General features: G+C 44.6%; 1 protein-coding gene across 1 annotated transcript in view; it reads left to right on the top strand.

Annotated features, from left to right (window-relative positions):
* Nucleotides 1-22,391, top strand: part of PCMTD1 (protein-L-isoaspartate (D-aspartate) O-methyltransferase domain containing 1) — a 30,460-nt gene extending 8,069 nt beyond the window's left edge. Inside the window, exons 2-5 of the mRNA XM_056110207.1 lie at nt 6,711-6,813; nt 16,943-17,114; nt 19,885-20,008; nt 21,451-22,391. Of these exons, the coding sequence (XP_055966182.1) occupies nt 6,711-6,813; nt 16,943-17,114; nt 19,885-20,008; nt 21,451-21,818 (767 nt within the window). The 3' untranslated portion in view covers nt 21,819-22,391. The remainder of the gene's footprint in view (nt 1-6,710; nt 6,814-16,942; nt 17,115-19,884; nt 20,009-21,450) is intronic.
* Nucleotides 22,392-23,450: the final 1,059 nt, after the last annotated feature.

The following is a 23,450-nucleotide window of genomic DNA, read 5'->3' as shown; positions in this document are numbered from 1 at the left end:
GGAAAGGAAATTTAGATTTCATTGTAGAAGTCTCTCGGAGCCAGCAAGCTTCTGAGAGTATCGCGCCTGCACGGCAAAGACCGGCAAGCTCCCCGTGACGTATTCGATTTGCCAAACACAGTAACAACACGATGGAGACATTACTGGGCCCGCTCGAGCAAATCGATGAACAAGGGGAGGACAGTGACAGTGACAGTGTAGAAGTCTTGACCAAACAGTAAGAAATTTGGCAAGCAGTATATCTGTAACACTTTCGTGAAGCACCTTATTTCATTATATCACATAAAAAATTCAACCTAATGCCTAGATTTTTTGGGGGGAGGGACGTGGAGGTGGGTCTCACTGTCACTTGGCCATGCTTGGGGCTCGATCCTGATGGGGGCTTTGGGGACCACGTGTTACCGGGGCTTGAACCCGGTCGGCTGCTTGCCAGTTGAGCACCCTAACTGCTGGCCCTTTACTCAGGGTTTTTTTCTTTTTCTTTTTTTTTTTTGCGTTATATTTTGATTTTCAATCAGAATTTGAAGAATGCCTTTTTCTCCCCCATGTGCTTCTCATTTGCTTCAGTCTCAGTTGAGTTGTCTTCTCGCGTTTGGGACCACGGCTCCATTTGTGCCCTTCATCAGTCTCCCGGGAAATACCTAGGTTTAATGCTCCGTCATTGCTGAGGGGACGGTAGTCTGCGAGCCCGCCTCCCCCCCCCGCCCCCACACACACACTCGATTGTGCATGTTTGAAATTGTGCGCATCATTTCTGAGACATCACTCGATGATGCATTACATCCATTGATTATTTCTCGGTGAGTTACGTATATATTCACTTAGTATGTAGGTCAATTGATCTCTGTGTTGGCTCCACAGTGTCTTTTAATTATAAGTCAGAATGGGCTTTTGGGGGAAGTGAGTGCCATAAAAGGAGTTTGGTCGAGAGCTAAAGGTCTTTAAATTTATGTTTTTAATGTATTCTCTATTGGATTGAGTGCTTTTTCCTCAACTGAATTTGTTTTGGCATTTTAATGATCCAGAGTAGATGTGTATTATAATCTTAAATTACTTTGGACTTAGATGAGTATTATTGACATCCTGCATAGAAAAATTATTTTTATTTTTGCGTTTTGGGTCACACCCGGCGATGCACAGGGGTTACTCCTGGCTCTGCACTCAGGAATTACTCCTGGCAGTGCTTGGGGAACCATATGGGATGCTGGAATCGAACCCAGGTCGGCTGCATGCAAGGCAAACACCCTACCTGCTGTGCTATTGCTCCAGTCCCTGAATAGAAAAATTTTAATGACGTTATTATAACATCTATTTGTGACACTCGGATATATATTCGATGTGGTTTACTTGGGGGTCTTCAGCCTATATTCTGTAGATTATTTATTTATTTTTTGGTGGAAGGGTGTTTTATTTTTGTTTGGGGGTGACATCCCAGGTTCCTCCTGGCTCTGCACTCAGGAATCACTCCTGACGGTGCTGAGAACCACAGGGGATACTGGAGACCAAACCTGGGTCCATGCAAGGCAAACACCCTCCCCGCTGGGCTGTCACTCCAGCCCCCTCGAGCACTTTTGAACTGACGCTTTGTGATCTCAAGCCATTGAGAGGTAGATGTAATAAAAGAAGACAGCTCTCATATTTGTAAACTGAGAGGATGAAGTGGAACTGAAATGGAGTCTTCGCGGTACGTTCCAGGAGGTGCTTCATGGGCACTCAGGAGACCCGGAGAACAGAGAACGGCTCTCAGCTTCCTGGATTTACCTGCTTTCAGCAGGGTTAAGCCAGCGTGACAAGACTCAGTAAAATGTTAACAGTATTTGTGTCTTTCTGGAATACGCGTTCAAGAAAGAAAACGATTTATTTTTTTTGAGAGGAGCGTGGAGAAACAAAGACTTTTTTTTTTTTAAAATAAGTAGCAGTGACATTAAATTAATATTTATTGTTTAGTTAATGATCTGCCCAGTCCATTTTCTCCTTAAAAAAAAAAATCTTAGTGTGATTTAAAAAATCACTACTCCCTCTTGTGGTCAGTGGTTCGAATCCAGAATGTGTCCACTCAGAGTTGCAAACCCTTGGCACCACTTTCCCGGCTAGAAGGACCATTTGGACAGTGCGAGTTTCACGCATCACCTGGTCGGGGCCCGGCTAGTGGACACTTCCGCTGCCTGCGGGGCTCCCCGCAGCGCAGGAGGATGTCCTGGATCCCGTGGGTGGTACCCAGACGTTTACAGATGAAATCAAATTAAATTTCATCTGCTTCTAAGTCGGACCCAAACTGTCCCGTCTTCTAATCCGCAGGGTCAGGTGGAGAAGAACCTTTAGCGGTCATGGTTTTGCTTTTATAGCCCAGCACTTACGTCCGCAAGCAAAGGGGCACAGTTTATCCCCTGCTTCTACTTGACGGTGTGAGAAGCACTTTTCTATACTTTCTGTGATTTTTCTTGGGCACATTTTTCGCCATAGGAAAAACTTCTCGTGGCACGTGATGGGTCACAGGAGGACAGGACTGGGCACTGGCATCTAACCCTAAATCCACCGCCGTCTCACGGCTCACAGCCGACACCTGCATTTCCAGGGAGGAGTAATGGACCTTAGATCAGTTCATCGTTGGAGCGATTCTGGTTCTGCATGGTGAAGTGCTGTTCGCATGCGGCTTTGTTCTTTTTTGTTGTTGTTGTTTTCCCTTTTTGGATCACACCCGACGATGTTCAGGGGTTCCTCCTGGCTCTGCGCTCAGGAATTACTCCTGGCGGTGCTCAGGGGACTATGTGGGATGCGTGGAATCGAACCTGGGTCGGCCGTGTGCAAGGCCAACGCCCTACCCGCCGTGCTGTCGCCCCAGCCCAGTGCGGGTATGTTCTAGAAATTGCGTTGATACAAACGCTGGAGAAACCGAGAACTTCTTTCTGTCCCACTCTTCCCACTCGGCCTTTGGGTGTTCTGGAGTATGGGGATGCTGGAGCCTTAGGTGGTAATAGGTGGCTCGGCACTGATGTAAATGAGAGAGTTGTAGCTACGGCACAGATAATTTATGGTGATTCTAATCATCAGAATTAACTTGAGGATAATAAGCCAGATTAGAAGCAAGTGCCACAAAAGGAAAACAGTGTTTGATTGTATTAAAAGCTTTGCCTGTTATGGTCTATGTACATGGGTTTTTGCCAGCCGCCAAATCATTTCTGATATTACACGATACTAGATGTTTCTCATCAAGTTTATCTTATAAAATGAATTCTGTCTCTGCATGTTCAGTTTTGACTGTTGAAATAGTTGTCAGCTGCTGGTATCGTCAGACAGTGTACACGGAGGCAAGCAAGAGGGAGGGTTCAGTGGCCTGACCAAGCTCCTCACGTGGCTGGCCGTGTCCAGCTGGGCACTGCAGGAACCCTGCACCCAGACACACACACACACACACACACACACACACACACACACAGACACACACACACAGAGTAACCCTGCACCCAGACACAAACATACACACACAGAGTCACCCTGCACCCAGACACATACACACAGTAACCCTGCACCCAGACACACACACACACACACACACACACACACACACACAGACCGAAAATTAGGCACCTTGTTGGGAAATTCTCTTCATATAGACAAAAACAAAATGCTGAACTCTATTAAATACAAAATCAAACCAGTCCTTCATTTCTTAGATGGAATAGCAGCCTCTTGGCTACTTTTTTTTTTTTTTAACATTGACAGTTTGTGTCTTATAGAAGATTATTTAAAGTTACTCTCATACTTCTGTAGAATTATAAACTTATGCTCATCTCTTTTTTTTTTAATGCTCATCTCTTGACTAGTCCATTTCTTGTTGAAAAATCACACATGTGATTAAGACTTTTTAGACAGGAGGGTGCAATGATGAAAATGTCTCTTTCTCAGGCTTAGAAGTAGCTCTTGGGGGCTGGAGCGATAGCACAGCGGGTAGGGCATTTGCCTTGCATGCGGCCAACCCGGGTTCGAATCCCAGCATCCCATATGGTCCCCTGGGCACCACCAGGAGTAATTCCTGAGTGCAGAGTCAGGAGGAATCCCTGAGCATCGCCAGGTGTGACCTAAAAAGCAAAAAAAAAAAAAAAAAAAAAAAAAAAGAAGTAGCTTTTTACATCTTCTCTCTGGTTTATTTTCTCTTTTCCCGCCCCAGATGTGAACTATGAGTTATAATAAATAGTATTGCAGTACATTTTACTAGATGCTTCGTGTGTTCTACTTGTAGTTCACGTAAATAAGATTGATGGCATTGCTATTTAAGTTCATTAATGCGTTTTTCTCATTTTCACCATGTTAATTAGGTTCAGTTGTGATAAAGATGTGTTTCCATGGTTTTTAAAAAATTTCATCCAAGTCCCAAATCCTGTTTGTGCTAGAAATTAATGTATACGTTGTGTTACTGAGACTGTGTTGTATGAAGGTGATATGAAAAATGGTTTTTTTTGGGTAAATGTTCTGAAGCAGTTGAACTTAAAAGTCTTATTTCCAGAAGCCATGACTTTGACTTTAGAGAGTGAGCTCAGAGTAAGTAGAGGCCGGTGTTGTCTTGGCGACAAGCAGCTTCTAGGGCTGCTTTGTCCCTGAACGCAGAAGTTAGACCTCCTATGAACAGAAAACAATTCCAAATTCTTCTTATCTTTATTATGTGGGATGTGTATTCAGGTTTACAAGAAACTTCTAACTCTAGCAATAATTTTTACTGAGCAGTTAGCCATGCACTCATAAGTTTTTAGAAAAAATAAGAGTTAATTAGTACAGCTGGGTTTTTAATGAAAACGTAAAAGTCTCCTGAACCTTTTTAAAGAAAATAAAAAGATGAAAAACGGGATTCTGTTCATTTACAGAACAGTATTTTTATTTGAACAACATATTAAGCAATTAGCTTTGTAATATTTTAAGTGGTGAAGATGTCACTGTTTTTTTCTAACGCGGTTTTCTTATAAAACAGTTCTCAGCATGCATGGATTCAACTCTTAAAATCTGACATTGCTTTTTGTGCTTTTCAAATTTTTTCTACTTTCTGTAAAAGGGAGCGTCAGCTTTATTCAACTTACATGTGCAGTTGGTGAGAACTTATGTTTTAAGTGATGTTGGATGGCTCTTGTCGTTTTCCCAGAAGAAAGCTGGCAGTTGAGTGGGCTGAGCAGTAGCGGGTAGGGCCGTGTTCTGCACAAGGCCAGCCCGGGTTCAGTCCTGGCATCCCAGATGGTACCCAGAGCCGCCAGAGTGCTCCGAGCCCAGAGCTCAATGGGAGCCCCAAGCACCGACTTACGATCGGAAAATGTGGAGACGTTGGAAGAATTCCAACAGATTTTAAAACACAAAGTGGCATATATGAAGGGACGTAGTTCTTAACACGAGGAACGGAAAGTGTATCCGTAAGATGCAGAAAATCAGCACATTTTTCTAGGAGACCAAACTAAAAGCAGAAGGACGGCACAAGGGTAGAGTGAAAGCGGCCCAGTTCAGGGATCTGACAGGACGCGTGCAGCCGACTGAGAGCAGGAGCAGGTGCTTCCCGGAGGAGGGGAGCCGTGGAGGAGAGTCCTCACCTTCCACTCTCAGTGCTGCGGTTAATTTTTTCTCCATTTCTGGGCTGGAGAAAAAGGGCATTTGCCTTGCACGCGGCCGACCCGGTTTTGGTTCCTACGTCCCTCTCGGAGAGCCCGGCAAGCTACTGAGAGTATCTCACCTGCACAACAAAGCCTGGCAAGCTCCCCATGACGTATTCGATTTGCCAAACACAGTAACAAGTCTCACGATGGGGACATTACTGGGTCCGCTTGAGCAAATTGATGAAAAGCGGGAGGACAGTGCCACAGAGCTGCGTAATCAGTGCTTGCATGTTGAAGCACCAAGCGGAAAGCCTGCGGTCTAGAACACCAAGTAGAGCCAGCCTGCAGCCTGGTGGTTGGTTCTGCCAGCTACTCCTTGGCCCCATAGGAATTGAACACTCCTGGGGAGGCTGTGGGTGCTACGAGGCTCATGTTTGCAGTCCCTTGATTCAGCATTTTTCTTTTTTCGTTGTTTGCTTTTTGGGTCACACCCGGTGATGCTCAGGGGTTCCTCCAGGCTCTACGCTCAGGAATTACTCCTGGCGGTGCTCATGGGACCATATGGGGTGCCGGGGATTGAACCCGGGTCGGCCGTATGCAAGGCAGATGCCCTCCCCACGGAACTATCCTCCGGCCCCCAGTTTCAGGATTTTTCAATGACCAAAACTTACAGATGCGAAATGAAATTGCAGTGTTGAGCTTTTAAACTTCCTATAGAAACACCATGATTTCTTTGGCAGCAGCGTCAAAGCAGGTGAGCTACTCCCTTGAAAGAATTCTGTAATATGTATGTTTCCTGGTTTTTTTTTTTTTTTAATTTGGAGCAGTGAGGTTTCAGTTGGTTTGCATAGTTTAAGTTTTTTTTTTTCTTTTTGGGTCACACCCAGCAATGCACAGGGAAATTACTGGTTCTGGACTCAGGAATTACTCCTAGCGGTGCTCGGGGGACCATATAGGATGCTGGGAATCGGAACCCGGGACCACCATGTGCAAGGCAAACGCCCTATTCACTGTAATATCGCTTCAACCCCAGTTCAGGTTTCTTTAAATGTCCTGAGATAGCGAAATGAGTCTGTATGAAAAGCAGCAAAAAAAGGATTGTTAATATTTTTCATACAAATGCTGGTGCTGTGTTTGCAGGTCCTTTTGGAATAAATCATGGGATCGAGCTGCACTCAGATGTGGTTGAATATGCCAAGGAAAAATTGGAGAGCTTCATCAAAAACAGCGATAGCTTTGATAAGTAAGTATATCTATCCTTTTGATTTGAAAAGTAATTGACAGATCTTATGTGGGGTGTGTGTGTGTGTGTGTGTGTGTGTGTGTGTGTGTGTGTGTGTGTGCGTGCGTGTCCCTCTCTCCCAGCACGTGTGAATTCTCTGAATTCAGCCTTCCCGAGGGAAGTGGATCTCGTGTCTGCCTCGTGCGACACGAGTGAAAACCCAGACAGCCGAGCTAGGATCTGCCAAGAACCGCTCAAGTCATACTTCGTCTGTAATTCAATCAGCTTGAGTCGATTGCTTGAGTGTTCCGTATCAGTTTTCTAAATACCGTGTTCTTTACGCTTGTCTTTATGTATAATTAACATTGTGCAGTTAGAATCCTCTTTCAAGTGCTTTACCATGTCGGTTCATACTCGGTTTCCAGAAATAACAGTGAGAAATTGAAATGATTTTTAGCATGTTGTATTAGGAGAAGTTGGGATTCCATCGTAGCCTCCGTCCCGTGTCCTGTCACTCGGGGCTACCTTGGTAAGTGCTTACGAGGATGTAGATGATGTATTTTTATGTTGCTTATTCAAGCCGTAGAGTTTTGTTGCATGAATTGAATTTCTGTTGTTTTTAAAGTATCTTTTCTGTTGAGATATACTTGTATAAGGACCTTTTGACTACCTTTGGACTTAGAAAATAAACTAGTAACATGAATACAAGCAAATGTTTTAAGACCTTGTAAGGTCTCTTACATATTAATGCTACATTTTATGTGTTACTATACCAGTGCTCAGGTAATTGAGTTCTAGATCTTTCTTTAGTCAAGTAGAACAAACACAAGGAAGATTTTTGAATCACTGAAGTACCTTCATAGAAGTGTCAAAGAAACTAATTTATTTCCATTATTACCATTATTATTGTTGTTACTTAATATGTTGGAAAGTTTCAGTTGACTTCCCCACTGGATTGTCATTCACTGGAGAGAAGCCCATGTATTGTCGACGGTGGGTGTGGTTCCGAGAAACATTAAAATTTGTCATTATTTAAAGCGTTATAGTGTGGGCATAATTGGAATGATTCATAGCAAATAAGTTTTTACACGCTATGTTCTATATTTAAATTCCTCACCATTAAAATTTTTTTATACCATTGTTTCCTGCTAACATGAAACGATTGTATCTCCTTGGCTTGCATTTTTGGGTTCCGTTTTATTTAATGAACAGTATTCCTTTTCTCATTCCTAAAATTATTGAATCAAACTGTAGTGGCAGGAATGATCTAAATGTTTGCAATTTTTATTGGTTTTCCTATTCATGGTTAAAATAGATGATCACTGTTGTTACTGAAGTCTCACAACTTCTTTTTAAATTTAGTTCCCAGCCCACTCCTGGTGATTCTCAGTCAGTCTGGCCGGCAGTTCCATGCAAGGGATTACCCAGGTGACCCCAGTCGGGGCTGGGGCGGGGGCTGACCCCCACTCCAGGCAGTGTCTCGGAGCTTCTCAGGCTGCACCCGTGACGCAATGGGGACCCTGATACCCAGGGTCTGACCTCCATACTCTACTCCAGTCCCTTATAATGGGTCCCCCCCACCAAACAATATTTTCATATTACTAAAGTAACCTAAAAAAAAATCTGAAAAAAAATCTTTCCAGAAGTGTCTATTATGACTTTCAAATAGTGTTATAAAATATTAATTGCATATTGGTAATTATAAAGGTATCTAATATTCAAGAACTGGAAGATAGGAAAATCCCATTTTTTCTTAAAGCCTGGTGAGTGGTTGAAAGTTGATAAGTAGTATCCCTTTTTTAAAAGGCGTAATTTGGTTTTTATGATGAATTACAAAGGTACAAGAGTTTTCCAATGTTTTGTTTGTTTCTTTGTAACTTTGTTGGAATTTGTGACAAATAATTCTAGTCTTCATTTAACTTGGAAACATAGCTGTGCAAGTGACCTTTTTTTTAAGTCCCATTTTCAAGCAGTTTTATTATTTTTGATTGTGTGTGGGCCATCAAAATAATTGTATTAACTAGCCCTGGAAAATTAATTGGTCTTGTTTCACCTTAGAACCATGTTATGATGACTCTATAACACAGAAAGGATAGTTAAAACATAATCCTCTCCCAGTTTTATTATTTGGACTTTTTTTTATCAGTTATTTATGATTTAAACTTTATATACATTGTCAACTGGAGATTATAGTGAACTCCAAAATACTGTTGGTGGGGCCGGAGTAGGGTAGGGCGTTTGCCTTGCATGCGGCAGACCCGAGTTCGATTCCCAGCATCCCATAGGGTCCCCCGAGCCCCAGCAGGAGTAATTCCTGAGTGCAGAGCCAGGAGTAACCCCGGTGCATCGCCGGGTATGACTCCGAAACAAAACAAAATATAGTGGGGTGCGGGGGGGAATTCAGACCACTCAGCACTTGAATAAATAATGTAAGATGGGTTCTTAAAAAAAGTACAAATGTGTTTTTTATGTATATAAAGGAAACTTGTTTCCTGAGTATTGAAATAATGCCCCTCTTTTTTTTTAAAAAAAAAAAAAGTAAACTTGAATTAAAATAATTGTCTGTCCTTACAGACTTTTTGTGTCAGTCAAGGGAATACCTTGGACTTGTGACCCTTTATTTCTGACGTGGGGCTGGTGTGACCTTTCTGTCTGTCCTGCATTGAGTCGCGCTCACCACCGTGTGTTTGTGCTTCTGTAACACACGTGCCCATGCGAGTCCTTGGCTTCCTCTCATGCTGTGGGACATGCCATTTTCTCGCATGAATTTTGCCCAGTAGAATACATCTTCTCTCCAGCGGCACCAAGACTGATTTGAAGATATTCTGGTCTCATCAGCCAGATGAGTGTCCAAGTCTAATTTTTTGAAGGTTTTTATTAGAGAAGAAGACCACTGTGTCTGTGAGGTTTGTTTTTTGGTGTGTGGCGGGGGTTATGCCCAGCGACGTTCAGGGGTCACTCCTGGCTTTGCTCGGGGGACCCTGTGGGATGCCGGGGGTCCAGCCTGGGTTGGCTTTTGTGCAGGGCAAACACCCTGCCCACTGGACTACCACTCTGGCCCCTTTGTGAAATGTTTTGTTGGTTTCTAGGTAGTCTGGGTTGTAGATGAGACACGATACTGCAATGAGATGATAAAAATAACAGCGCCAAATGTGCGTTGTCTTTATTATGTGCCATATACCTTTCTAACGGTTTATTCGCCACCCTAGACCCAACTCTGGTTTTTCTGTTTCCCAAATGGATAAACTGAGAATTGAATATGTTACAGAACATGAGGTAAACAATTTTTTTTAAAAAAACAAACTTATTTCTGATGTAGTCCTGATATGGCAAACAGTCATTTATTCTAGTATTTCTCCTCAGCAATGAACTTCAAGTGAATTACAGCCTAACAGCTTAGTTCCAGATCCAAAAGATGAAGTACCCTTTTTATTTTTTAATCCTTCCTTTCCTTCAAATTGGACTTAAGGCATTCTCTTACCATGACCGCCCTTTTATTCCAGAGCTTGCCTACCCTTGCGGAGGGCAGGGTGAGTGGTCAGGGCAACACTGTACTTAACGTTTATTTGAGGTATGAGTTTCAAATTCAGAGTTGAAATGAAATATTTTGTATTTTAGGAGATGTGATTGATTTTATGGCACTGTTTGGTGCTCTATTTTTAACAATAAGTTTATTTTTCCACACAATTCTATTTGCAATAGAACAAATGAAATCATTTACCTTCTCACCGGAGGTTTAAGTTCCGTAATAGAGCATCTTCATCTTTGTTTCAAATAGTTTTCTTTTATATATAAATGTTAACAGTATTTCAAAAATATTTCTTGTACACATTTATTATAAACCAATGGTGTTTGGGAAATGGTTCTGTTATAGTTGTTTGAGGTGTAGACGGGTTTTTTTTTGCTTTTTGGGTCACACCTGGCAATGATGCACAGGGGTTACTCCTGGTTCTGCACCCAGGAATCACCCCTGGCGGTGCTCAGGAGACCATATGGGATGCTGGGAATCGAACCCGGGTCGGCTGTGTGCAAGGCAAACACCCTACCCGCTGTGCCATTGCTCCAGCCCCAGGTAGACAGTTTTTAATCATTGCAGTGGAGGTGACAGAGAACTCCACGCTCAGCCCTAGTCGTGATGACTGATCAGCTGTATATTTTAGCATCAGGTAGAAACAGTGTGGGTGAAAGTTTGATGGCTTCAGACCTCTTAATAGGCAAAGAAATTGTTGGTGAAATACGTGGATGTTCACTTCCGTGACATGCCTTGAGAACATCCTTAGAGGCTGTTTTTCAGCCTGGACTTGGCTAAAGCTTCCTCTGATGAGCGAGATCACTGTGTTTCACATTGCTTAGAGCAGTGCTTGAACTCTGGATGAATTGGATGCAGTCGGAAGGGCAGTCACTGGACAGGTAAAACTTGACCGGTAACTGGTGGCGATGCTGCGTTCTGGAGAGCCCGAGACGGTCCCCATCCTCCCCGTGGGACACTGTCCAGCCAGCCCCGGCTCTTCAGACTCCGCGTGCGTGTTAAACAGTGTGTTTCAAGAAACAGAAGTGTCTGTGATCCATCCGGCAGGTGGTTTTGGCTGAGGTGTGAGGACAAGGCCGGCCTCTGGCGTGCGCCCTCCACCCCTCTCCTCTCCTCTCCTCCCTTGGTGTAACTGTGTGGGGTTGCCGTGGCGGCCGCCCTTGGCCCAGGCAGAGTCGCCGTGCGCTTTGTGGGCCCCACCTCGACAGCGTATTGAAGGGGAATGTTGTCTTTTCTGCTCTCAGTCAGCTCCTAGACCTAGACTATTCGCCCAAGAGGGAAGCTGAGGGCCAGGCTAGGTCACCCCGATCTCCTAGCAGCTTTTCAAAAGAATGGTGTGGGCGTGTTGGCAAGGTCCCCGCGCGAACGAGCCTCTGTCCGTGTCAAGACGAAGATAACCCGGCATGCACAATAAAGAGAACCACAGCGCAGGTAAGGGCTCAGCGTCCTGGGGCTGCTGGGGTCGTAAATGAAGATACTTTGATGCTCTCTCCCCCCATCCCCTCCCACCCCCCAATGGTTTTTCAGTGTCCAAGGATCTCAAATATTTTTTTTCCTAAATGCATTGGAGTTTTACAGGTTTAAATCCCGGAAATGATTATACATATTTCTGAGTGGATGAATTTGCAGTCAGGCGTATTTCAGAATTACTGACGTTTTCCACACCTAGATACCATTGCTATGAGTGTCATTTGGGGTGTAAGTCATGTCTGCCTGTGACATTTTGTTTGGACGAATCTCTTAAAAGAGGAAAAATAATCGTGACTCTATTTCACCGGCAGAGATAAAAGGCTCACGTCCCGCTATCAGGTATTCCTGACACTGTGTGAGCTGCCCTTTCACAAACAAAGCCACGGCCACATGGGAAGGGATCTTGGTAGACAGACTTCCTGCTATTTTGCTTGTCTTTCTCTTTCTCAGACTTCACGATTCTGGTTGATGAACCTGGATTTCCTTTTATTTTTATTATCTTTAATGTAGATTTTATGTATAAACAGTGTAGGCCTTTATATATATATAGACATATATATATATAACATAATCTGAAAATTACTTAGCCTATTCTGGACTCTTCCAGACAATATAGAAATGGTATTTGTAGTTTTAGATGTCTCTTTTTTCTATAATGGTTTGTGGAAGTTTAGGTAAGATATACCTTTGATAAGTTACTGAAAATATCAGAAAGAAAATGTGTTACGTTTCTTCAAGTTGGAAGAGTTAATAGAAGTTGTAGCTTATTCTGAAAACACGATTAACATCACCAGTATCTTAAACTATTTAGTTCATATTCACGTGCTCTAAGATGGATATTAGCATACCTAAACGTTTGCTTAAATATTTCTCTTCTAGATTTTAGAATTGGTATGAACTTATGTGGAATGTTATTATGCAATAAAGCAGTAATTTTAGTATTAGAATACAAAATGTTTAAGTCATAGCCTCAGATATATCTTATCTGAAATACTAAAGCTTCTCTATAACTCCATTAAGAAAATAATAGACTATTTATGTGTTTTATTAAATGTTTCATTTGCAACTTAAGAGTTGTTTTGTTTCCTGGTACAAAGACTGTTTTATTGGTAAAAGATGTCAAACCATGGTTATAATAAATTGTTCCCACATGGAACAATATTTTTGGTGGACTTTTTTTTTTAATAACTAATAACTGTTAGTTACAGTTTTTCACAATATATCTGGCTTTGAATTTTCTATGTTCTGTATACTTCAGTGCCAACATGAAAAATATCACTTTTCTCAAACATTTATATCCTTGAAATTTTACTCTTTCAGGTCTAGCAATAATAGTTCAGATCTTTTATACTCTAGCTGTAATTAAAATTATAAATTTGAATATCGCAGTAAAGGCTATTGATTTAAATATGTTAAATTGGAGTTAAGTTGTATATATTTCTTAGCAAATACGTATACGTGTGTGTGTGTATGTATATATACATATATATGTCCCATTTGCATTAGTAGGAGTTGTTTACCTAATTTTTCTCTACAAGGTCCTTTGGAATACTTCCTAAGATCAAGTGATGTACATGTTTTGATCTGAATTTCAGTGTAAGACATTCATCGTTCCTTTGCATAAGAGTGACTTATTTTTAGAAAAGTTAAACATAAAATTATTCTAAGTATAAGACAATTTATTCATTAAATGCTAGTTTTCCTTTATTTATTTATTTATTTATTTTGCTTTTTTGGGTCACACCGGTGATGCTCAGGGGTTCCTCCTGGCTCTGCACTCAGGAATTACTCCTGGCGGTGCTCAGGGGACCATATGGGATGCTGGGATTCGAACCCAGGCTGGCTGCGTGCAAGGCAAACGCCCTACCCGCTGTGCTATCGCTCCAGCCCCAATGCTAGTTTTCTTTTAAAAACTACCTGGGTTTTACTTTCATTGGCATTTTTTGAAAAACCTTTTTTTTTTCCTTTTTTTTTAACAGAAAGCTACAGTTCCTCATTCGTCGCGTCGGGTTTAGTAATACGAGAACCATCATGTTAGCGACTGCCATGGTTTTGCGGCTGCATGGTTTTATTTATGATGGTTTCTAGGCGAGCCATTTTGTAGTTGAGAGTTTTGTGATCGGCCTGTTGGTTAAATTTGGTTCTGTCGTCACTGCTTGATAGGTAGAGAATTAAGGCAAAGCTTTTGTTTTTATTGGTTCATTTAGTAAATTTTTGAGGACTGCGATAGTTAATATGGATAAAATCAAAGTTAAACTTAAGAAAACCAGGAGAATGTTTCAAAGGGAAGAATGTGTAAAGGAGAGAGTATCTGAAATACCTCTTTGTACAAAGAAAAGGATATTAGTATCTTTTTTCCTCTTTTTAAAATTTTTTTTATTTTATTGAATCACTGTGAGATATAGTAACAAGCTTTCATGTTTGAGTTACAATCACTCAATGATCAAACCCCCATCCCTCCACCAGTGCACATTCCCCACCGCCAATATCCCCAGTATTATAACCCCCCATTCCCACCCTCCCCCTGCCTCCGTGGCAGACATGATTCCCCATAATCTCTCTCTACTTTGGGGCATTATGGTTTGCAATACAGATACTGAGAAGTTATCATGCCTGCTTCTTTATCTACTTTTTTTTTTTTTTTTTTTGCTTTTGGGGTATAAGGTCTTTGCTTTTTTGCAGTGTAATTCACTTGCCCAGAGTCACGCATTTGATTTTAGACGCAGACCCTACATTTTCTTTATTTTTCTGAATGAGAATAAACTTACGTGTCACTAAGATGAAAACCCTGCTTTGTTAAGCGGTCTCCCTGGTCCAAAGGTGTGTTTCCTAGATAATAGGCCTGAGGGTATATATTATTACTGCTAGGCATCTGTGGATATATGGGCCTCTTTTTCCATTTTCTTTTGGGGGAAACCCCTCCCCCGTGGGTTCCCAGCTAGCCCGGCTGGTGGTTCAGTGCCCTGACTGGGGTGCTCTGCGTGCCAGGCCTGGATGGTGCCCAGACGGTTGCATCATGCTTGGAATCTGACCAGGGCTGGGCACGTGCCAGCCCTGTGTCCTGACCGATGCACGAGACCCTGGCCTATCGAGTTGTTAAGGTGGCTTAGTAGATTTGATAAATAACGTCCAGTAACTCAAATTTAGAAATTTAAGTTTCCTGCCTGTGTTTGCCCTGAAAATTATGACTGACTTAATCTTTATAAATTTAATTATTTCAAATGATTTTAAAAAAAAGAATAAAAATTGTAGACTTTGGGGCTGGAGTAGTACAGTGGGGAGGGCGTTTGCCTTGCATATAGCCAAGCCGGGTTCGATTCCCAGCATCCCATATGGTCCCCCCGGCAGCGCCAGGAGTCATTCCTGAGTGCAGAGCCAGGAGGAACCCCTGAGCATCGCTGGGTGTGACCTAAAAAAGCAGAAGAAAAACAGAAAAAAGAAAGAAAATTGTAGACTTCATTGACAAGAGAATTCTGTCTTCAGTTTTTACTTCTTACTAGGAGTTTGATAAAATAAGTCATGATCCATACTCCTGAGCATAGAAAAAAAAATAGCCTTTTCCCCACCCTTGGTAATTTCACACTTTTGTGTAGACTATCCAGGAAGAAAGAACAAATGGACTATTTCGGTGGAGGAAGATATCATCGTGAATCTGATATTTGAAATGTCTCTGAAAGGGGTGGCAGGGATTCATCAAAGGAAGGCGAGAGGGTAGGGTGTTTCAGCCAGAGGAACGGAACGCACCGAGGCAGGGTATGAAGCGCTCTGTGGTAGTGTCTCCGAGCCGTGAGGAGTGAGTGATTTATCTGTAGGCCACAGGTGTTACTGGGCAGAGCGAGAAGCAGGAAAAGGTCTGGAGGGGCAGCTTGGCTTCAGAATCAGCATCCCGGGCGGCACCAGGGGACGGGAGTTTGTCCCCATGGAAGGCAGCACTGTGGGGGAGGGCCCTGACAGTCAGGATGAGCCAGGGGGTTGGGGTGGGCTCCTGGGTGTGGCGCAGAGCCCACCTGCCCTCCCGACCTCAGCCAGCCCCTTACACTGGTCAGCCCTGTCCTTCCAGTGAGCTGGTCGTTCTCATGAGCTTGATACGCCCGTGTTTCGGGGCATTTATGCCGTGATCTGTTACGAAAGGACAGGCTGTTTGGCAAAGTAAAGATGATTATGATTCAGTGTTGTTTCCATTGCGTGCTGAAGCTTTGGATGTCAGTTAATTTGACTCTCAGACTAGAGTTTACTGTGGAGTCACACTGACTTTAACTGGTTTACAGTGAAAAGAAAAGATCTTCTATGCAACTTTAAAAAGGTATTACAAGTCTTTTTTTTTTCTTTTTTGTCCACTGGGGTTTTAAGGACAAGCATTATATAGATTATAATATAATATTGTATGTATGTGAAGCGACTGCGTCACACTTTGTCAGAATTTAAGGAATAGAGTAGAAGTCTGAATAGCACAGTCTGTAAAAGCCTAAGTCTGTATACCAGGAACCAGTACTCGAACCAGGACTAAGTCCTCGGGAGGAGGACAGTTTGCTTTGGAGTTGCAGCACGGGCAGATGGCGGAGTTCAGCGAGCACTAACAGACACAGCTGTTGGTCTGCTCTCTCCCAAGCCTGCGTGTCACCCAACTCTGCGAGCACTCCCTAGGGAGCCCTCTGGTTCGTGTAGGGTATACGATCTCAAGGGTGTATGGTTAGGAGGCCGGATCCTCCCGACAAAGCTTTGTTGCATAAATGACAAGTTCCTGTTTAAGCCCTTAACGTTTAAGCAAGTCGCCACTTGCCCTTGATGTTTTTACTGAAAAGGGGAGTGGAAGGTGAAGATTTTTTTCCTGTCCAGCCTTGCGGGTCCCGTCCTTACCACCTAGGCGGTATCACAAGGCAGCGTTGTGACAGGCTTCTTACCATACTTGTCATTTTAGCCGTCTTGAGTGTGACGAAAAGTAGATCGATGTTTTGAAACCATTTACACTGTCATTGATAAAAACACTATTTAATCGCTGTTACACTTCATAAATATGATTGATATTAAGTCAATTTTTATGTTGTATCGTAAACTTGGTAGCCTTGCTATTTCTAAGAACTGGATTATATGAATTTTCAAGTTTGATCTTTTTTTGTAAATAAATGAAAAAATACTTGTTTTTCAATGCAGATTTGAGTTCTGTGAACCTGCATTTGTGGTTGGCAATTGCCTCCAGATAGCATCAGATAGCCATCAATATGATCGCATTTATTGTGGAGCGGGAGTTCAGAAAGATCATGAAAACTACATGAAAATACTGCTAAAAGTTGGTGGCATTCTAGTCATGCCCATAGAAGATCAGGTAATGTCTGCTCAGTGTCTTCCCGTGTGCCCTGGGATGCGTTGGTCGCGACGGGACACGTGGGACCTGCCACTCCCGAGTGTCAGGGAACGTCCCGGGGACCTACTGAGGGGACTGTGGGACACGTGGCACTCCCCACTCTGGAGTATCAGAGATATTCCCAGGGACCTACTGAGGGGAATGGGACATGTGGCTCCCGCATTTCCGAGTGTCAGGGCTATCCTCCGGAGATCTGTTTACCAAGAAAAACTTGACATGCACTTAAAAAAAAAATTGCTGTTCGTTTCAGTTGACAACGGTGAGCAGTGCAGGTTAGAACGTCCCTGTCTGCCCTGTGGTCGCGACAGCCGGTCTCCCGTGGCAGGCTGCTCTCGGCGTTGGGCCACGTGTTGCAGTGGCACCCCTGTGCTTCCAGGGCCCAGGTCCTGCCCTGCCAGAGAGCCCAAGACCTTCCCCGCCTCCACCCCCAGCTTCCTTCCCGTCCACCCCCTCCCCTGCCCGCCCCTGCCCTTGACCTGGTTCCCAGGTTGCAATCCTGACCCAGGGTGTCACTTTCACCGTTTTTCTTGGAGCATATTTTGCAGGGCCGTGGTGTGTCTGAGTGGCTGGCATGGGTGTCCTGCCCACCCTGACTCTCCCGTCCCAAGCACCTCTGCCCAGCACTGGCCATCGGCAGGTCTCGGGGCAGACTGCCCCCTCCCTGCTCTCTTCCCTGGTGACCCCAACACCTCCCCCTTATGTGCCATTTCCCCTCCCCGCCCCAGACAGAATCCCAGTACCCAAGGTTGGCGTCAGTCGGGACGGTCGGGGTCCCCCCATTGGTCTCTGTACCACACAAGTGTGTGAGGTGGCCACCGCCCGCAGCCTCAGACCCTCCCCTCCGAGCAAACTGCAGGGCAACTTTTGGGATTGATTGCAAAGTGTAGTACATTCCCTTGCGTTCTACAACGTCCTTTTCCCCCTTTAATTTAATTTTTAAAATTAATTAGAGACCAGAGGAATAGTACAGCGGGTGAGGTGTTGGCCTGGCACATGGCCAACCCGCCCACATGGTCCCCTGGGCTCTCCAGGAGGAAATTCTGGGTGCAGAGCAGGGCCAACCTCAGCACCGCTTTTTGTGGTCCCCAAGACCACAAAATTGATTTTTCTTCAGCTTATGATTTGCGAAGTTGTTCAGGCTCACAGTGCCCTGACATCAGCCCCACCCCTGGCCTCACCCACCGCCCGCCACCAGTCTCCCTCCCACCTCCGAGCCTGTTTTCTCGGCAAACACCCGACGCACTGACTTCCGGTTGCTTGCTCCAACAAAATGGCAGATGGAATTAGATGAAATAAATGAGTAAAAGTCATATGTGACCGTTCATTTCTGTATGACTTTGACTTGTGTAAATAGGAAATTCAGATCATCTCACGCAATGTAATCATTTAACACGACTACTTACGTTCATTGACATAGCTCAAGTTTTCACATGGGCATCTAAAATATACTGCGTTACATTTCATTTCATACTTGGGCCTCGTGGGTACCACAACTTGTTCATCTTGCTCATCTGCAGGGTATTTGCATTGCTTCTACAGCCCTGCTCTTGTCCTAAGAACTACAGTGAACAAAGGGATGCGTTTTACTTTGTGTAGTTTTCAGTTGTTAGAAAGACACAATATGGGCCGGAGATGTGCAGTGTGCAAGGTGATTGCCTTTCACGTGGCTGACGTTGGTTTGATTCATGCCACGACAGATGCTTCCTTGAGCGAGAAGTAGGCCCTGAGCATTGCTGGGTATGGCCCAAGGATTTTTAAAATACAAGTTAAAAGATGTAGTAGAGAGTTGATTAGCAAAGTGTTTACTTGGCACCCGCGAGGTAACTGGTAAAGTATATATTTATAAGTATATATTAAATACCATATTAAATATATTAAGATATATAAGTATATATTATAAACTATATACCTAACACCAATGAGGCCCAATTTTAATCCCTGACACCACCGGGGGGCGGGGGGAGAAAATCGACATACTAGGAAAACTTCCATTAAAAGATGTTCTTGGAGAAATATTACTTCCAGAGCCGAAGTTCCCAAATAAAAATGTTCTTCGGTTTTTCTTTGATACATTTCCCCATCAATTAAAATACGAGTTTACTAAGTGTTATATGCCATTATAGTAGTGTAAATTGTGGTAATGGCCTCATTTTTATAAAGTGAACTGAAGATACTAATTCAGCGTGAATCATGGTTTTTTGGTTGTTGTTGTGTGGGTACAACTTCTGGTTGATACCTTTATTAGGAATCCCATTAGCATTAGAACTTATGTTTTTATACCCTTCTGATATCCTATGGCAGATCATGAGTTGTAGATCTAGTATTGTAGTCAAAACACGTTTTTATGACTGTCCAGCTTTGACTGAACGATGGGGCATGAGTTGGGTGTGTATTTTGGGAGGTGTGGCAGGAATGGTTTGGAATTCCACATCGAGAAGCCGTTCAGGACATGAGTCACCTGGCCACTTTGGTCTGGTGTTTCCTTTGGATGGAAACGATTTGGGGGAGTGGCTTTTTATTTCCGTGACTTGGTTGTCAAACAGCAGGTACTTGTAGTTCCCTCTACGTTGTTTCCTAACAAACATTTCACTGAATGAATCTGGTTGTGTTAAAATACCAGTCCTTTTTTTTTTTTAAGCAGTTATTGACAGTTACCTTGTCAAAATTTGCAACTCTAACGGGACGACATAGCCATCATTAAACTGGCCCTTGTCTTTTTCCATCTCGATAGTTAACACAAATCATGCGAACTGGCCAGAACACCTGGGAGAGTAAGAACATCCTGGCGGTGTCCTTTGCGCCGCTGGTGCAGCCCAGCAAGAACGACAACGGCAAGCCGGATTCCGTGGGGCTCCGTAAGTAACCGCTGGCTTCCCCCCTTGGGAATCACGCTGCTGAGCTCTCTGCTGGGGATCGGAAGTGCCAGAGAAGGATCGTTCAGTCCTTCTGATATGCCCAATATGCCCAACGGTCATTCAGCTTGTGGGTAGGGCGTTTGCCTTGCATGCGGCTGACCCGGGTTTGATTCCTAGCACCCCATATGGTCCCCTGAGCACCGCCAGGAGTAACCCCTGTGCATCGCCAGGTGTGACCCAAAAAGCAAAAAAAATAAATAAAAATAAAGGAAAAAAAGTTAGTTCCTTCCTTAGAGTTGGGAAGAAGTCGAGTCGACACACCGTTAGTTCGTTAGAGTTGGGGATCCCGCTAACTCCACTGTCAGCCTTTTCCATGCCGAGGAACAAACCACAGAGCTAGAAAATCATCTTCTTTAAGAGCTCGAAAGAGCGGAGATGTGTGTTGGAATCTGTGCTAGCTCCCTCTGTCCTCTCGAGAGCTTCTGTTTCCTACCGAGGCCACAGGACTCCTTTGCTGTGGAACTCCTGGGTTCTCTGAGCCAGCTGGATTTGTTGGTTTCTGTTAACATCATGGCTTTCCTGTTCAGAGTCAGCTGTTCACATGTTGCCTTCAAAATGGTTTAAAAAAAAAAAAATCAAAAAGTAAAGTTTCTTTCCTGTTCCTGTCCCTAATCATTGTTCTGTGTTCAGTTCATAAGTCCTTCCTTATCATTCCAAAGATTTTTGTCTTTCCATACTCGGGATCACATACACGTGTAGCGTATGCACGACACACAGACGTTTGCACGTAGGAACCTCTGCTGTCTCCGTGGTCCTCAGTGCTTGGACAGGTGGCTGGTATCTAGTGACTACTTTAAATCCCTTATTGGATGAAGGTCAGAGTTGGTGCTAGGGCTGGAGGGATGGCAGAGGGGGGAAGGCACTTGCTTTGCACACAGCCAGTCCAGGTACAGTGCCCGGCCCAGGGTCACTGTCACTGTCACTCTCTTCCCATTGTTCATCGATTTGCTCGAGCGGGCCCAGTAACATTGTGAGACTTGTTGTTACTGTGTTTGGCATATTGAATACGTCACGGGGAGCTTGCCAGGCTTTGCCGTGCAGGCGAGATACTCTCGGTAGCTTGCCGGGCTCGCCGAGAGGGAAGGAGAAATGGAACCCAGGTCCGTCGGGTCGGCCACATGCAAGGCAAACGCCCTACCCACTGTGCTATCGCCCCGGCCCAGGGTATTGAGCACAAAATCAGGAGTAAGCCAAGCCCTGACTCAGCACCCCCAGGTGAGGCCCCAGAACGAAACGAAGCAAGTCCTAGAGTTTTTCTACCTGCGATGTCTTAAGCGTTCGCGAAGAAATGCATGCGTTGTCGCGTGAAGCGGCCGGTACGGGGCGGGGGCTTCCCTTGCCGTGCTTGACGCCTGCGCTGCCGGTGTCTCGGTGTCTTGCAGCCCCCTGCGCGGTGAGGAACCTCCAGGACCTGGCCCGCATCTACATCCGACGCACCCTGAGGAATTTCATCAACGACGAGATGCAGGCCAGAGGGATCCCCCAGCGGGCCCCGCCGAAGAGGAAGAGGAAGAGAGTGAAGCAGAGGATCAACACGTACGTGTTTGTGGGGAACCAGCTCATTCCTCAGCCCCTGGACAGCGAGGAGGAGGAGAGGATGGAAGAAGACGGCAAGGAAGAGGAGGACCGGGATCAGGGCGAGGCCATGAAGTCCGAGGAGCCGCCGCAGAATTTACTGAGGGAGAAGATCATGAAGCTGCCCCTCCCCGAGTCTTTGAAAGCTTACTTGACCTATTTTAGAGAAAAGTAACGCGTAGGACAGAGAGAGTATCTACTGATGATTCCTTTAGTCTTGAAAAATGTAGCATTCGTTAGCCGTCCAAAAAGAGAATTTTCTTTTCTTTTCTTCTTTCATCAGAGCAGATGATAGTGGAACACCTAGAACTCGTTTCTGTCTTAGTGATGCAAGATTCTGTCTTTAGCGATCGGAAGAATCCCTTTTATAAAATCTATTTTTCTTTAAATCTTGAAAAACTTTTAACTCCGTGACTTCAGGAGTGGAACGCAAGTCAAGACTCTCTGTACTGTGAGTCCTTTTCTGATTCCTTGCAGGTCTGCAGTGGTGAGGGTGAGAGTGAATTTTTCTATGAGGCTACGTGATTGGTGTGCTTCTGTAGGCAGATTTAAATCGCCATTGTTTGCATTTTCCTCTCTGACGACTTTTTATCTCCGAAGGGAATCAGATGCTTCGTCCCTGGGTCACATCCCTGTTGCCGAGTTGCGAGATGAGTGCAATAACAACACAGATAATTTAGCTTTAAAACAGGTTTTAAAGTCCCACAGCACCGCTCCTTTTGCTTTTGAATATATTGCCAAAAGACCCGGGGAGGTGCGGGGGGCGGGGGGGGGGGTAAGGGGGTGGGTTGGGGGGGATACCTGCTTCTCTCATCAGATCCCGAGAGCACATCAAGTGAATATTCAAGTGAGTCCAACAGAGCCTGGTGTTCGCGGGCCCCTTTCCACTTGCAGTATTCAGACTTGGTGAGGCTCTCTGGGCTCTCGAGGCCGGAGGAGGTGGCGCGGGGTAGAATTGCCTTCCCGCCTGTCGCCTGGGTCAGGGACTCGCTTGAGAAGAAGCCACTGCTGTCACTTGGCTGTACAGACGAGAGAGAGAGGGGGAAGCCGGGGTGGCGGTCGTCCCCCCCCACATCCCCCCCCAGCGACTAAGGGGCTGGGGTGGAGGGGGGACTGCTGGCAGGTGCACTTTACAGATGGAACTTCCCGTCCATCTGACTGTTTATCCCTTAACGAGGCAGGACGCCCGGGCCGACGCTCGCTCGCGCTGAAACCCGTCCCGGTAGCGTTCAGAAACGTCCGCAGGAGTCCTATGGAAACAAACGCCTCTCGGAAAATCCTGTTCAGGATCACAGTGTAAACTCGGGGACCCACGTTGCGACCATTTCTCCACGATCATGCTGTTTTCCATCTCTTCCAAGTGAAAGTCTTGATTTTTCCTTTTCTGCTGCGTATTCACACGCTTCAGCACGGCATCCTTTGGATGTTCGATGCAGCTTGTTCATGATGGAGCCCGTGGCCAGCGCCATGGTTCGTTCTTCCTGCAAGGGCCCGCCAACGGTCGTTCCTGGTGAAGTATGCGGCGTCCCCACACTCGTTGGTGTCACATGGATTATTTATGTTTCAGAAGGAAGAAGTTGAGAGTCTCACGTATGACCACCAGCATCACGATCATAGTAGTTGATGACGATAGGCTTAAGGAAACCCAGTGTGCACGGTGAAGAGAGATCTCTCTGCTAAGAGTCAGCTGCTGCTAATATATATACGGTTTTAAAAATCTCAGCGCTCGTAATTGCACACACCTTAAAATAAGTGTTTGAATTTATTCTAGTCATGAATTATTCCAAGTCAAGGAGGATATTTTTAG

Source organism: Sorex fumeus, unplaced genomic scaffold (assembly GCF_029834395.1).
Source record: "Sorex fumeus unplaced genomic scaffold, SorFum_2.1 ptg000002l, whole genome shotgun sequence".
Taxonomy (NCBI): Eukaryota; Metazoa; Chordata; class Mammalia; order Eulipotyphla; family Soricidae; genus Sorex; species Sorex fumeus.
The sequence above is the reverse complement of the archived record's forward strand: the minus strand, read 5'-3'. Positions and strand labels throughout refer to the sequence as shown.